This window comes from Pomacea canaliculata, linkage group LG4 (assembly GCF_003073045.1).
Source record: "Pomacea canaliculata isolate SZHN2017 linkage group LG4, ASM307304v1, whole genome shotgun sequence".
NCBI lineage: Eukaryota > Metazoa > Mollusca > Gastropoda > Architaenioglossa > Ampullariidae > Pomacea > Pomacea canaliculata.
In genome coordinates this window covers 6,856,122-6,868,947 of record NC_037593.1, presented here as the reverse complement: position 1 = coordinate 6,868,947, position 12,826 = coordinate 6,856,122, and the positions used below count along the sequence as shown (strand labels likewise).

Below are 12,826 nucleotides of genomic sequence, written 5' to 3'. Positions count from 1 at the left end.
AGCAGCACAGATTATCAAAGGAATATGTAAGGTATAAAAACATTGATACATTACATTCTTTTATGATTACAAGATCGGGGTATGTAAGCATAAATTCATGTGTGCCTACATACAGATGGATGTGTACAAAGGTGGGTACGCAGGTTTGAGAGAGTGTGTGTGTGTGCCTGTGTGCTGTAACAATTGAGTTGATTGAACACATGTAGTTCTATCAGTCCTCTGGAAAATAAATGCTAATAAAAATATTGAACTACCTTTTGCTTTTACAACTACTTACGGAGCCCACAGTTTAAAGCTAGTGCAGTGAATGATACTCAGTGGTAGAGCCATCAACATAACAGCTTACTAGTCTTTTGCTTCCCAATCACAATGATCTCACGCTTTTCTAACAAAATAATGCAGAACTTGATGCTTACCCTCCAATAACAAAGTAAAGCTAAAATCAAGCAGATGATGAGCTGTCAAGGAACTGGTAAGACACACCTGGAACTGTTTCAAAGACACTGCAAGACTTCTGCAATATAAACACACATAAGTTTATACTACTTGCAGGTTTTTCAATGGTGCTGGTAGACTTCAGTTAGATAGGTAAAATTATTTTTTACAATGCCTGAAAAATCTCTCTCTCTGTCCTTATACATGCACATAGGTTTGAAAGGCAAATCAGACCTAGCTTTCCAATCAACTTTTGTAATACAATAGAGCATTTAAATGGTGACAAAGCTAAAAGACTCTCACCTCTGCTTTGTTTCTCTCACAATTTTCACATCCAAGTCCAAGATTTCGAAACTGAAAGCTCTCTGTTTCAAGACCAAAAAAGAATACAGTTTGAAGCAAGCAATAACAAGGTGAGGGGGAGGGGCTTAGTGGAATAAAAACCAATAAATTAAATGAGCAAACAGATAATCAAAACTCTTTAAATCAACCTATTACTGACTGAAAGGAAAATAATTATAGAGGAACAAAGTAAATCTGAAATCCTACTTCTAGACAGGTGAACAATATCTGCTTGCATTCAATAGCTGTATTTACAGGAATTATTTTACCCCCACCCTACTCCCCATCATGCAAGGGAACAAACTTCTGTACTCAGAAGTGGAACATAGTAACATCACAAGAAATCTATTTACTGCCAAGGAGGAAAAAGGGTCAAAAAGAATATTGTATGCATTCATTTTAGTTCTTAGCAGAGAAAGAAAACTGATCACCCAAAACGTAGAATGGAGATGAGACTCAGCATTTCTGAAGCTGTTTGATGATAAAAATGATAAAAACAATTTACATCTAAAATAAATAATTAAGCCAAAAGAAATTTTGTAAATGATTTGCGTGCTTAAGTCCTGACAACGGATGCAGCCTTAGCAGTACATGGGGCCCTGCAGTGCCCTGGGCAAGTGTCATATGTAAGGCCAACTGCCATAAGTGTAGGCTATATGCTCTACCACAAGAATCTCCCATTGTGGGGGGAGGCCCTCCTCAGGTGCGGGCCTTGTGGCCATTGCCCCAGTTGCCACCCTCAAAGGCCACCTCTGCCTGACAATGCAATATTTTTCACCTTGGATATAGCTTAAAATAAACTAAGTCACAGATATAAGGTCCCAATTGCCTTCTTGTGTGGACATTTTTTTAGAAGTATGTTTTTCATAAGAAATTTGTCATTCTATTTTTTTTATTTTAGAAGAATTTTTCCAAAATCATAAAGTGCACTGCCTTTGTCTCTGACAGTTCCTTAAGTATGACATCAGGACTCACTCAAGTATATGTTTCTACTGTACTAAATAAGTGGCTCAGCTATCTATAGCAAAATTTTAGATAAGGCTTGTTTTTTCATGAAGTTCTACAGCTAGTGATCTGGTGACTATCTCTGTTCATAACTGATGTTCTGCTAGGAATTTTACGGATGCAAAACACTTCTGAATTTTTTTTTTTAAATCTACAAATGGCTTTAGGGTACATCTATATTTCCTGTGTAAACCTAATAATGAGGAAAAAAGAAACCAGACTTTACACTAAAAATGAGCATTCAATTACCAATTGACCCAGTATGGCAAGCTTTCCTGATATGCCTGGTCCATCCACAGTGCGAAATAGCTCGTCATCATCAATGTCTGTCATGAAAATATGTTTTGCATGAACTGATTGCTTAGAAAGAACCACAGTTGGAGTAAATATAATTTATTTACCCTTCTCTGACAAAGGTTCATTTTAATTACTAAAATAAAAATAATCCTTGATACAAGAACTAAAATTCACAAATGAAATTAGTTTTCTTATCCAGATCTAGCTGAGCAAGAAGGTAGAAAATGAAATGAATTGTTTTTAAACACATACTACACACTACAGGCATAAACAAGTGACCTTGAACGCTGCTCTCTACTTCAGCTGCTGAAGATCGAGACTTGGGTAAGTTTTGAAGAAAACCTGGAAAAGTCAAAGATAACTTTAAAAAGCCATTACAAATATGAATAACATTTTCAACCTAACCTCCATTAAGTCTTGTGAACCAATATACTGCACTGTGTAAGCCGCCTGTACATTTTCATAGGCATCCATGCAATTGCCCACATTTTATACATCCATGTCTTCGTATGCCTAATCTAAAGACAAACTATATAAAGTGTATCTTTTTTATCAAACACTATCAGTTCTATAAGAATAGCAAATTATTAAAAACCATCAATGCCATATTTCCTTACCTTCTGTCAGCATCATCTGTGGCTTTAGAACTTGCCACTTCAGAGTCTGAAAAAGTAATTCCAGCAATACTGTTAATCATAATATGAACTTTCTAAAAACTACTCAGACATCACCAAACACATAACAAAACAAAATATTACCTATCAAGGATGCTGTATTTATGAAACAACTCACATGTAAAAGGTCGTTAGACAAGACACTGCAGCAGCTCTATCAATTAGCTTAAATGATCTGCAATCTGGAACTTTTTCATAAACCTTGGCATGACACTGCTCAATCTTCAGTACCAACTGTCAAAAGCAAATCCCTCTGGCATAATTAAAGGCAATAAAGGTAATGTATAACTGACTACCTAGAAAGTTCCAGACAGTCTGCAACACACCTATGCAACAATACTTTCATGCTAATGGTTACAACTTACTGTTAACTGAAGAGGTTTGGTAGTGTCAGATCTTGCCTCCATTTGTAATGTGACAGACAACTCTGCCAGGCAATTCTGAGCATCAGCTTCCTGGGGAAACAATGATCCAACAAAGTCAAGATCACCATTGGTTTTTTTTAATACATCATTAAGTGCATAGGTTGCACAACAAGTTTTCTACAAGTCTGATTGCAGACTGGCTGCATTACTGCATTACTGAACTGTTTCACAAAACAGGGGTTGGGGGCAGGTGGGAGAGTATTTACCACAACATAATTTTTGTAAGCCACCTTCACCTCCTGTGCTAAGCTGTATGATTGCACTTTATTAGTAGTACAGATGGTCCTTAACACACATCTTCATCTTCAAACAATATTAGACCTACAAGTAGTTTTTGCTATGAATTCAATTTGATTGTCACTTCTTTTATTATGAGTATATAAATTGTTTCATAGGAATGCATGCATAAACAATGTTTCTGTAATTTTCCTGGGTATTTTTTTAATAGTTTTCCTGAAATTTCTTACTTTTTAAAAATTAAATTTTTTTGTTTTTTCTTACAAAGCAAGAGATTGTACATATCGCCATCACTTCCATTATCTATGCTATTCCTTCTTACTTGTGGCGTTAACATCATTACATTTAGCCATGTTCTACAAAGCCGGTAACTTAAGAACAACTGGTTTATGGTACATACCCCTGGTGCACTTCTCAAAGCCTTGAAAAGAACAGAGCTGAGGTTGGTCTTCATGACGTAACTAAAAAAGACAAAAAGATTTAAGATACTACTACACATAATCAAAGTACCTTATTTAGAGTAGGTAAAGGAAGCCTATCACATCTTCAAAGTGACTGAATTTAAGGTCTGATTTAATCACTTGACAAATCTGATAAATGAAATTACTCGCCAAATCATATTGCACTTGTACAGAAAAACTAACTTCTCCTTGCTGTAAAAGGACTGTGCTGTGAGATCAGTCATAAAAATTATGGTGACATACTTTTCATTATAAATTGTGATGTCCAGAAGTATTTCTCCTGCAGTTACATGAACAAGGCTGTCTGGAATCATTGACTTCAGGAGAACCACCGTCAAATTCTGGATCCTCACTCCAAAGAACTGCACAACCAGTAAAGTTAAACAGGCCATTAGACTAATTTTCTCCTTGTAAAACAACTTAGAACCACGCTCAGGAAAAAGTAATAAAAACATAAAAAAGTGAGTTCAGCAATATATAGCCCTACTTATTCGTCAAATTAGACACATCACAGGCATAATAGATTTTTTTTTCAATGCATGTTCCTGCAAAATCAAAACAAAGATTCAGAATGTCTGCTTCAATTTGCCTTCATCTTTTTTCAGACTCCCTTGGGCTAGCAAAAAGCTCTGTCCATTCATGGCTAATTTCTCAGATAAAGCAATAACAAGGATCCACAAGTCATGAAAGTAGAATTTTGATGTCACCGTACTGCACCTGTCCAATAAAAAGCCCTTTGACAAGAATATTCTGCAGCCGATCTGTGCCCCCTCCTGTGCTGCCCATAGAGTTCTCTCCTCTTGGACCAATCTGGTCTGTTTCGGCATGCTGTTGTACATGTCCTGTGGTCTGTATGCGGATGTCTTGCACACATAAAACCAGCGGCTTTCTGCAATGGAAAGTACATCAAACTGTAATACTTGCTTCCCTTTCAAACTTTCCACTTATTTCATCCTATTTGGTTTTGTGGCTAATTCATCAGACACATGGACTATCTTCAATGCTATGAAACATCACAAAAATAGTACATCTACAGAGGCCCCTTTTTATATTAAAAGTGAGCCTCTCATCTCATCCTATATTTAATAATAATGTGTGATTTATACATCATATAAACACACTCATGAAGAAGCAAGCTCTCAGAGTTTAAGACATGGAGCGAATATAAATGATGGAAGGGTTAGCGTTAGGCTATGCATAAAAGTAATAAAAGACAAACATCAGACACAAAGAAGAATCAGGCAACAAACAGTAAGGATGGAGAGTGCCATAAATCTGCAGAGAAAGATGAACAGGTGGACTAGTCAATTGACTATAACCACAATTATTTTCAGTGATGAAGAATATGCAACATTTTAAAATGCTAATGTTGTCCGGATGAGACAGAACTGTAGACTATTTGAAGTACCTTATGTCTGGATTCAGAAAGGAGCTGGACAGCCATATTCGGTCAATCTCCTGAAACAATTCACACAATGTACTTTCAATGAGCATTGCGTATATTAAATACTCTAGCTGTGCTAAACTGAATAATGTTGTAAACATTTAAACACTAGATTGCAAATGGGTCATTCCCATTCCCACTACTCATCCCATTCTCGCCACCCCATGACCCCCATGTGACATTCACAAAACCACAAAAGGGAATGGGGAACATGGGAGGATATCTGATGCTCATCCACTCCAAGTTCAAAGCTGCTCCTACATTCAGCTACAAGCATTTTACTTCTTAATATCTAGCAACAGTTAGCCCACTGTAAGGATCATGAGCTTACTACATTTCTGAAAATGATAAGCTTTACTGATAAAAGACTGCCATGACATTAACCACTAATTCCACTCAAGAACAGCAAACTTTTTTCTGAAAACACTTCCGTCTTTAAAATGTAACCAAATATGGGAGTAATGTACGCTGTTACCTATTCAAAGAAAATATCAACCCGCAAGCTTCACTGCGTTTCTGTTGATAAACTGGAGTGTAAGAAGACGGTTACTGTGGGTCGCTTTCTTGCCCTTTTTAATGTTTGAACAAACCAAAGGCTAAAACGCTATCTTGGCTCTCTGCCAAGATAATCAGCTTACTTCTGTATAATATCCTTTCCATGAATGTGCCAAGTTGTCCGCAGTGGTAATTTTTGTCATTAAAAAAAATATTAAGTGTATTGTATTTCCCTTCTCGTACATAAAGGTACCCTGTGGGCACCTTCACCGGAGAAAAAATTTATGAGCACCTTAAGGCATGGAAAGGGAATAGGAGACAGCAGTGGTGCAAACCTTGGTATTGTAATGATTTTTTTTTTTTTTTTTTTTTTTGCATAAGTTAGCGACAATATGTGTTGGATTACACAGCGCCTGAACAGTTCATGAGTTGACAGATCTGCTTGGGCGAAGTGTTGTTTTTTTTTATTTATGTGAATGTAGCGATGACGATACTCAATGCAAAACATGGAGAAGTTCATTAAACATTTTCTGGCGGCATAGCTTCTGCTTTTCTTTTTTACTCAATGCAAAACATGGAGTAGTTGACAAAAACATTTCCTGGCGGCATAACTTCTTGGTTTTCTTTTCGTTTTTTAAGGTCGCTTGACGTCAAACGCTGTCACACTAATTTTGTCAGAGCGCTCCGACGGCCTGAGACCCGGCCAATTTCCGGCAGCTAACCGGCGACAGCGCGGAGACTGCTGCACGCGCTCGCTCTTCTTTGATCCGGCCGCGTGCACCGCTAGCTAGTGCATTCGCAAGACCGCAGCCTGGAGAAGACATGTTTGGGAAGAGCAGCGAATTAAGATCTTGACACTTGATTATGTTGAGTGGCAGAGCCCTGTGCAAGTCAAACACACAACATGGACGCTGCGAGACATTGCGAGAATTCGCGTGAAGAGCGAGCAGGGAAGCAGGCGACAAGAGAAAGGGAGGCGCGTCTGCGATCCCAAAACAGATCTGACATACAGCTGTTAGCTAGACTAGCGCGCGAGGCACTTCAACCTCCGACGATGATGTTTGCAAAGCCAAGCACACACGCTGCAACAGCTGACAGCGCTGGCCCCGGAAGTCCCATGTGAACGTGCGCGCAGTGGCGGCGGCGCACTCTAAGGTTGTTTACACGACGACTGCACGAGCGATCTTGGCCGCAACCGGCAGGCTGGGGGTGAGGTGAGGGGATGGGAGGCAGAGAGATAGAAGTGGCAGTGCTGCTTGCATGTTGTGCGGTGAGATCAGCTCGCGCCCATTTCTGCTAGCTCAGAAACTCGACAGCTGGGCGACCCTGATGTGCCTTTGTTTTCCAAGGAACGCAAACATGTCGACTCTTTTTATAGACCAGTCTCTCTCTCTCACAATTATATGATTACGCTATATCTCCTCCACATAGTGCATATATACAAAGAGTAAGGGGTTTATAAAAAGGAAAAAAAAACTCGTGTATGTTTCCTGACGACAAAAGGACTTCCAGATGTCTGGTCCATAAATTCCTCACGCGATGTGTAAAACAAGCTGTTGACAAAGATTAATTCCGAGCCCACAATTTTCATTATTGTCTCGTGGAGCTTCTTGATTTGCCGAACGGCGTGCGTGGGAGGTGCAAACAGCGGTGAAGAGGTCACTTTCACACTTCATCATCTGATACACCTCGTCTTACGACTTGAAAAAGTTAAAACACACAAACAAAAAGTTGCGTCAATTTTCTTTTTGTTTAAATTAATATGTGTGTGAGTTTAGATGTGCGTGTCGACATACGTTTTTTAATGTGTCACCCCCAATAACGAAACGCCTCCTCCACCCTCTCCTCCCAGCCTCTCTGCCACTTGCTGATGACCATCATGACTATGACTTACCGCTGACACAGCTGCTGGGCACCACGCGTCACACTACTGCATCTGCTGCGCAACTCTGCCGCACCTGGTGTGCCAGCCGCAGTCCCAGAGTCATTTACCCCACAGCTCTCGCCAATCATTCATTACCCCCCCACCACCACCACCACCACCCATCCCTGAGCACGATGCAGTCCCAACCACTAGCAAACCAGACTCTTTGATTTTCTTCCCACACATACATATTTCATCTCGGTTCCCCTCACCCTCATTCTCAACACCCCCGCACGTCCTAAACTTTAACGGGCTTTGCTGCTGACACGGCGTTAAACACCAACAACCCCTGACCTTCACCCCCGTTCCCCTAGAAAGAGTGCTCAATGCTTCAGGGGCACACAAGCTGAAGATTACTGGCGGATGGAAGGCAATGCCAAATCGGTGATTTTCACGTGTCCATAAGACATGCCGGCCAGGAAATCTCTCTCTCCTCGTCGACGAGAAGGCAACGGCGGCGGCGGCGGCATGAAGGCGGCAACGCGGTATTTGAACAACAGACCGACGGATGAGTCGATGGTGCCCACTGCTGCGAAAAGATCCCTGCAATTACTTTGCTGTGCTGCGGGTGCGCTGTACTGCGTCCGTTCTACGAAGATGCGAGCGCGCTCACACAAACAAGCAGCGCCGACGATGGCTTCTACAGCTTCCGCAGCGTGTCGAGTTCGCCCGGCCGAGTCAGGACCACCTGCTCGCGGCTGTCGTCGCTCTCCTGTCAAAAAAAAAAAAAGGCCCGCGCCTAGCATAAGGGGAGACGGGGGAGACCGAGGCGCGCCAGACGAGGTGGGAGGAAAGGAGAGAGAAACGGAAGAAGGAAGCCACTTGATTGGTCGTCGACGCTGCTGTCACATGTGCACGTGCAGCGTGGTTTTGTGAACAGAGAAAGAGAGTGAGAGAGGGGGAGACCGAGGGGATAACGACTAGCAGCCGGCGTGGTTGTGACCGAGACCCGACTAGGCCATCTTGATCGAGAAATCGACTTGTTCGGTGGCAGCCGATGAGCAGGAGTGGAGGTGGGGTTAAGTTGGGATATGGTAGGTGGGTGGGAAGAGGGTTGAGAGGGATGGGCAGTTCATCTTGCTACGTGAACGTCACATTTGTGTTCATTCCCCCTTCCCGAGAATCTTTTAGACGACAACAGCCTTGTATCGCCTCTTTCGTCGCGTTTTCGTCTCCATCTCCCCTCTACCCTTTATGTTTTTCATCGCCGTCTTCCTTTCTCCACTTCCCCTTCTCCTCTAGCGTTTTCATCCTTTTCCTCTTCTCTTTCACAAAACGACTCATGGTCAGAAGAAATAAGAGATAGTGGGAGAGAAGTTTAGATAAGCAGTTCTTCAGCAACGACCACTGTACTCTTAGAATGAGTAGGCAAGGTCACACTGACCAGCATATATTTCTTGGTGGGGGAGGGGACTTGTCAGAAACAGCTGCGACAGTTGCAACAACAGTAATATTTTTTTAAAGATGATCTCAGCGATTTTCAAGTTTCTCGCCGAATACGATGCTTGGGTGTCCCAGTGGGCCAGCAGTAAAGCATTTGTCACCAAGATGGTATGCATGTGGGCTTAGATCTCGCCGCCACCAAACGGTGCTCTTTGGATGTGGCAGGTGTTTACAGAACTGGATTAGCTCATCGTGATATTGCTCCAGTTGCTGGCGGCGTGGAGCTAGCCAGGATATTGGAAATTTGGAAATGGCCTATTCGCCCATACTCCTTCATGGCAACTGTGATGCACCAATTAAACGTTTGGTGGTTTTTTTTTCTAATGGTGGTGGTGGGGTTAAAAAAAACAAGGCTTCCTCGTAGTTTGATTCATCATCAGCTGCACACACATTTCCCTTTGCAGCCAGCAGACCTTACAACATTCCCATTGTCCAAGTCTAGACTCCGACGAAGACAACAAAGAGGACGAGCTCTACGATTACCTGGAAAAAATCATAAAGGCAGCATCGAGGAAGGACAGTCTAGGCTCATTGGACACTGGATCGCCAAAATCAGATTTGACGAGTACCAACAACTGGCAGGAACAGTAGGCAAATGGGTGACCTGTATGAAACCAAAGACGAGGGCTTTAGGCCTCCAGAGTTTGCATAGAGCCACCGACTCAGCCAGCCCCAACCCCCTACCCCATCGCCACTAGGAATTCACGCCGACAGCTTGACATTCTCCGAATGATTTGGTCCATCCCCCACATCGAGTTCATTTCAGATGCCGCGGCTTTTAAAATCCAACATGAAATCGCGATATCCAGGCCGCCCACACTGCTGCCATAACATGATGTCGAATTGAAGGTGAAAGGCCACTCAAACACTACCAGCTGTTAAAAAGATACTGTCAATTATGTAGAAACAACACGATTTCTGCGTAAAGGTGAGATGTCATGACCCAGGAGCGGATGTGGCCGCGCTAAATACTTATAAGATACTAGTAGTTTAGCTGACTACTAGCCGCTAGCGATCATCTAACCCAGCCTCTGGGTGTCAGGAGCATCTTTCCTGCTGCAATCTATTCGGTAATTTTCTTTTCTACAAATATTTATAAAACACGAGCAGACTGCCAACGTAAGTTCAGTAATTATCACAACACTTTCTTGTAAACTAGCCGACCCACAAACCGCCTTTACAACAGTGATTAACAAAAGGTAAGCAACTAGACCAACCACACATCCCATCAGTATACAGTTGTCTCAAGGTCTTCATAGAAGTTATGAGTGCAAAACTCCCGAGTATGCGGAAAATCCCCAGCCTACTAAACCATAATTCTTCACACAGTAAATACCTTCTTATTAAGACTTACTAAATCCAACAAGATCAGGTCGAAACTGAGAGGGTTTAAGTAAGGAAATCGACCAGACTGATTTCATTCCTGAAAGCTTGACTTCAAATCCCTAGAAATTCAAGTTCATTTATTTAAATGTTGGAAATGAAGCTCCTAAAATCATATCATATTACTTTTCTTTGTCGTTTTCGCTTTTACTCGGTCATCCTTACTTATTCCGCCATTGCTGCGCTTGATTGAAGATTTTTAGGGGAACCAACTATCCAAGAGAGAGGACAGGTCTTTGCCCGGGAACAACACTGGGAACTCGAGGACGTCTGTGTTGTTTCCAAAATCATAAAGCGGTTTCCAGACTTCGTTGATATTTTTACCCCTAGAACAGTAGTTATAAAGCGGAAAATAGAGTAAAGAAATATGAAGTAGTGCCCACGGGGTTCGGATATCGCTTGATAACTTCGCAAACAAGACGCTTTTTTTCAGTTTTCCATCATGTCCTGCGGAAATGTCTTACTTTCTCTTCTTAATTACGGCCTTAGCTATCGTGGTGGACAAAGATTCTCTGCTAAAATGCTTTACTAAATGTATTTTTAAACGCGAATTTTCCACCAAAAAAGTCACAATACATAACAAACAGTCGTTCACAAGGATCTCATTTCATAAACACGTTTCTTCTGCAAAAGGTCGTTGATAAAGTAGTCAACTGATATGTGCTGATATGGGCAGGTAGTTATAATGGAGAGATGTTTTACTTAGTGTTGTCAGTCCGTGAAAAAATATGTCGGTATGTAGGAAGGAGTCGCTATACAAAAGGTTTGATGTTTTATTGTATTGCTAGTCATATTGCAAACCATTAACATCAAGGACAATAATACACTAGGTAATAAGACAGATTCATGACATTAATAATACTAATATTGTTTTTCTAGTTGTATTAATACCAATTAGTATTAATATATTTTATGCGTTTAAGATTTAAAAACTTTTAAAAGATGTTTTTAGAATGTTCTAGTCTGCGCACGCAGTGTGAGATTTTTCTTAGTAAGCTGCAAAACACGAACCTAAAAAATCCAATTTAATTACTGAATGCTGACCGCAGAAAACCTTTGTCAGAGCTATAGTTAAGGCATAGTAATAGTATAGTGCAGTAGTAGTTTTAAAACACGAATGGCCCACACAACAGAAAATCCAAGCGCTGATAAGGCCAACAAGGCGCGTAGGGACCGAACACGTAAACGGAGAAAATAACGCACAAGTGTGAATAAGCAGACTCGGGTGGGGATCAGAAATGCACCTGCACGCCAGTTAAAAGACAAACCTGAAGAAGTGTTTTCCAAACCTGGGGTGAATAATGAAGAAACAGAACGGTAGAGAGGGTAAGTGATTTCCTGACCGAGGGACCTCCCCACCTCCACTTCTCCTCCACCCCAAATTCCAAACACACAAGGCAACGAGCGATGTGTCGGGTGGGTAATGCGTTACGTCACGCGCAAATCATGACAGGCACGTCCCCATTGCCGGCACTGCGTCACGTGAGGCTTTTACATCAGGTACCGGTGACTGCCACTGCCCTTTTACGTGTCGCTGCTGCTGCACCTTGCGCGATAATGGGCGCTCCCTCCCCTTCCCTCCTCTCGCCCCTGCGCCCCCACCTTTTTCCGCACTTTGTCCGATACGCTTCGTTTCACTGCGCAGTGGCAAAGTACCCTGTCGTGTCGATTCCGGACTTCCAGCCGCTGTGATTGCAACCTCTTCAGCAGAGTGTTTGAGGGTACCTTCGGCAATTCTCTGCGAATGTTAGTCCCACCTAATCCCACGGATGGGCCGGAACATGAAAGAAATGCATTGCTTCCTTGAAATCCTTGTTTTCGGATGGTCGTGCCTGAGAAGCGGAAAACTCGTCCTGGGGATGAGACGCTTCTGATCAAGCAGCCCTCACTTTCGGATTTCTGAGATTATTGTCTGGTCACTCCTCATTGTGTTGTGCGTGTCCCCCAACTTCCCAAATGCTCTCCCTACGGTCGACAGTGCCAGTCGCTAGTCTCTGGGTTTTCTGTCGAAGTAGAGAGCACAACGACGACAGCAAAAGGCCAACAGCAGCGACACTAACAAATAAACAAAAAACTTGATGAGAGCAAAAATAAAAAGGACCATTAAAGACCAGACCAAATTACACAAGCTAGCTATGAGCGTTGTTACTTTGTTTCATAAAATGTTACGATTTTTCGCAATGTATCACTTCCGTGCAACCGTACCGTGCATCTGAACAGGTACAATCGCTAACAGGTAAAATTCCGACTGTGCGAGACCC

The 12,826-nt window shown here is 42.0% G+C and overlaps 1 protein-coding gene across 4 annotated transcripts in view; it reads right to left on the bottom strand.

Annotated features, from left to right (window-relative positions):
- Positions 1 to 12,826, bottom strand: part of LOC112561714 (protein KIAA0100-like) — a 56,396-nt gene that overhangs the window by 33,582 nt on the left and 9,988 nt on the right. For 3 of the 4 annotated variants that reach the window (XM_025234338.1, XM_025234339.1, XM_025234340.1), the window contains exons 3-12: positions 5,285 to 5,334; positions 4,594 to 4,765; positions 4,120 to 4,238; positions 3,816 to 3,876; positions 3,119 to 3,208; positions 2,697 to 2,742; positions 2,359 to 2,421; positions 2,032 to 2,108; positions 739 to 800; positions 417 to 514 (exon numbers count right to left, since the gene is read on the bottom strand). In XM_025234338.1, coding sequence (XP_025090123.1) covers positions 417 to 514; positions 739 to 800; positions 2,032 to 2,108; positions 2,359 to 2,421; positions 2,697 to 2,742; positions 3,119 to 3,208; positions 3,816 to 3,876; positions 4,120 to 4,238; positions 4,594 to 4,765; positions 5,285 to 5,334 — 838 coding nt within the window. Of the gene's footprint in view, positions 1 to 416; positions 515 to 738; positions 801 to 2,031; positions 2,109 to 2,358; positions 2,422 to 2,696; positions 2,743 to 3,118; positions 3,209 to 3,815; positions 3,877 to 4,119; positions 4,239 to 4,593; positions 4,766 to 5,284; positions 5,335 to 5,795; positions 7,223 to 12,826 lie in introns of those variants that run through there. The other variant, XM_025234341.1, reaches the window with a different exon arrangement.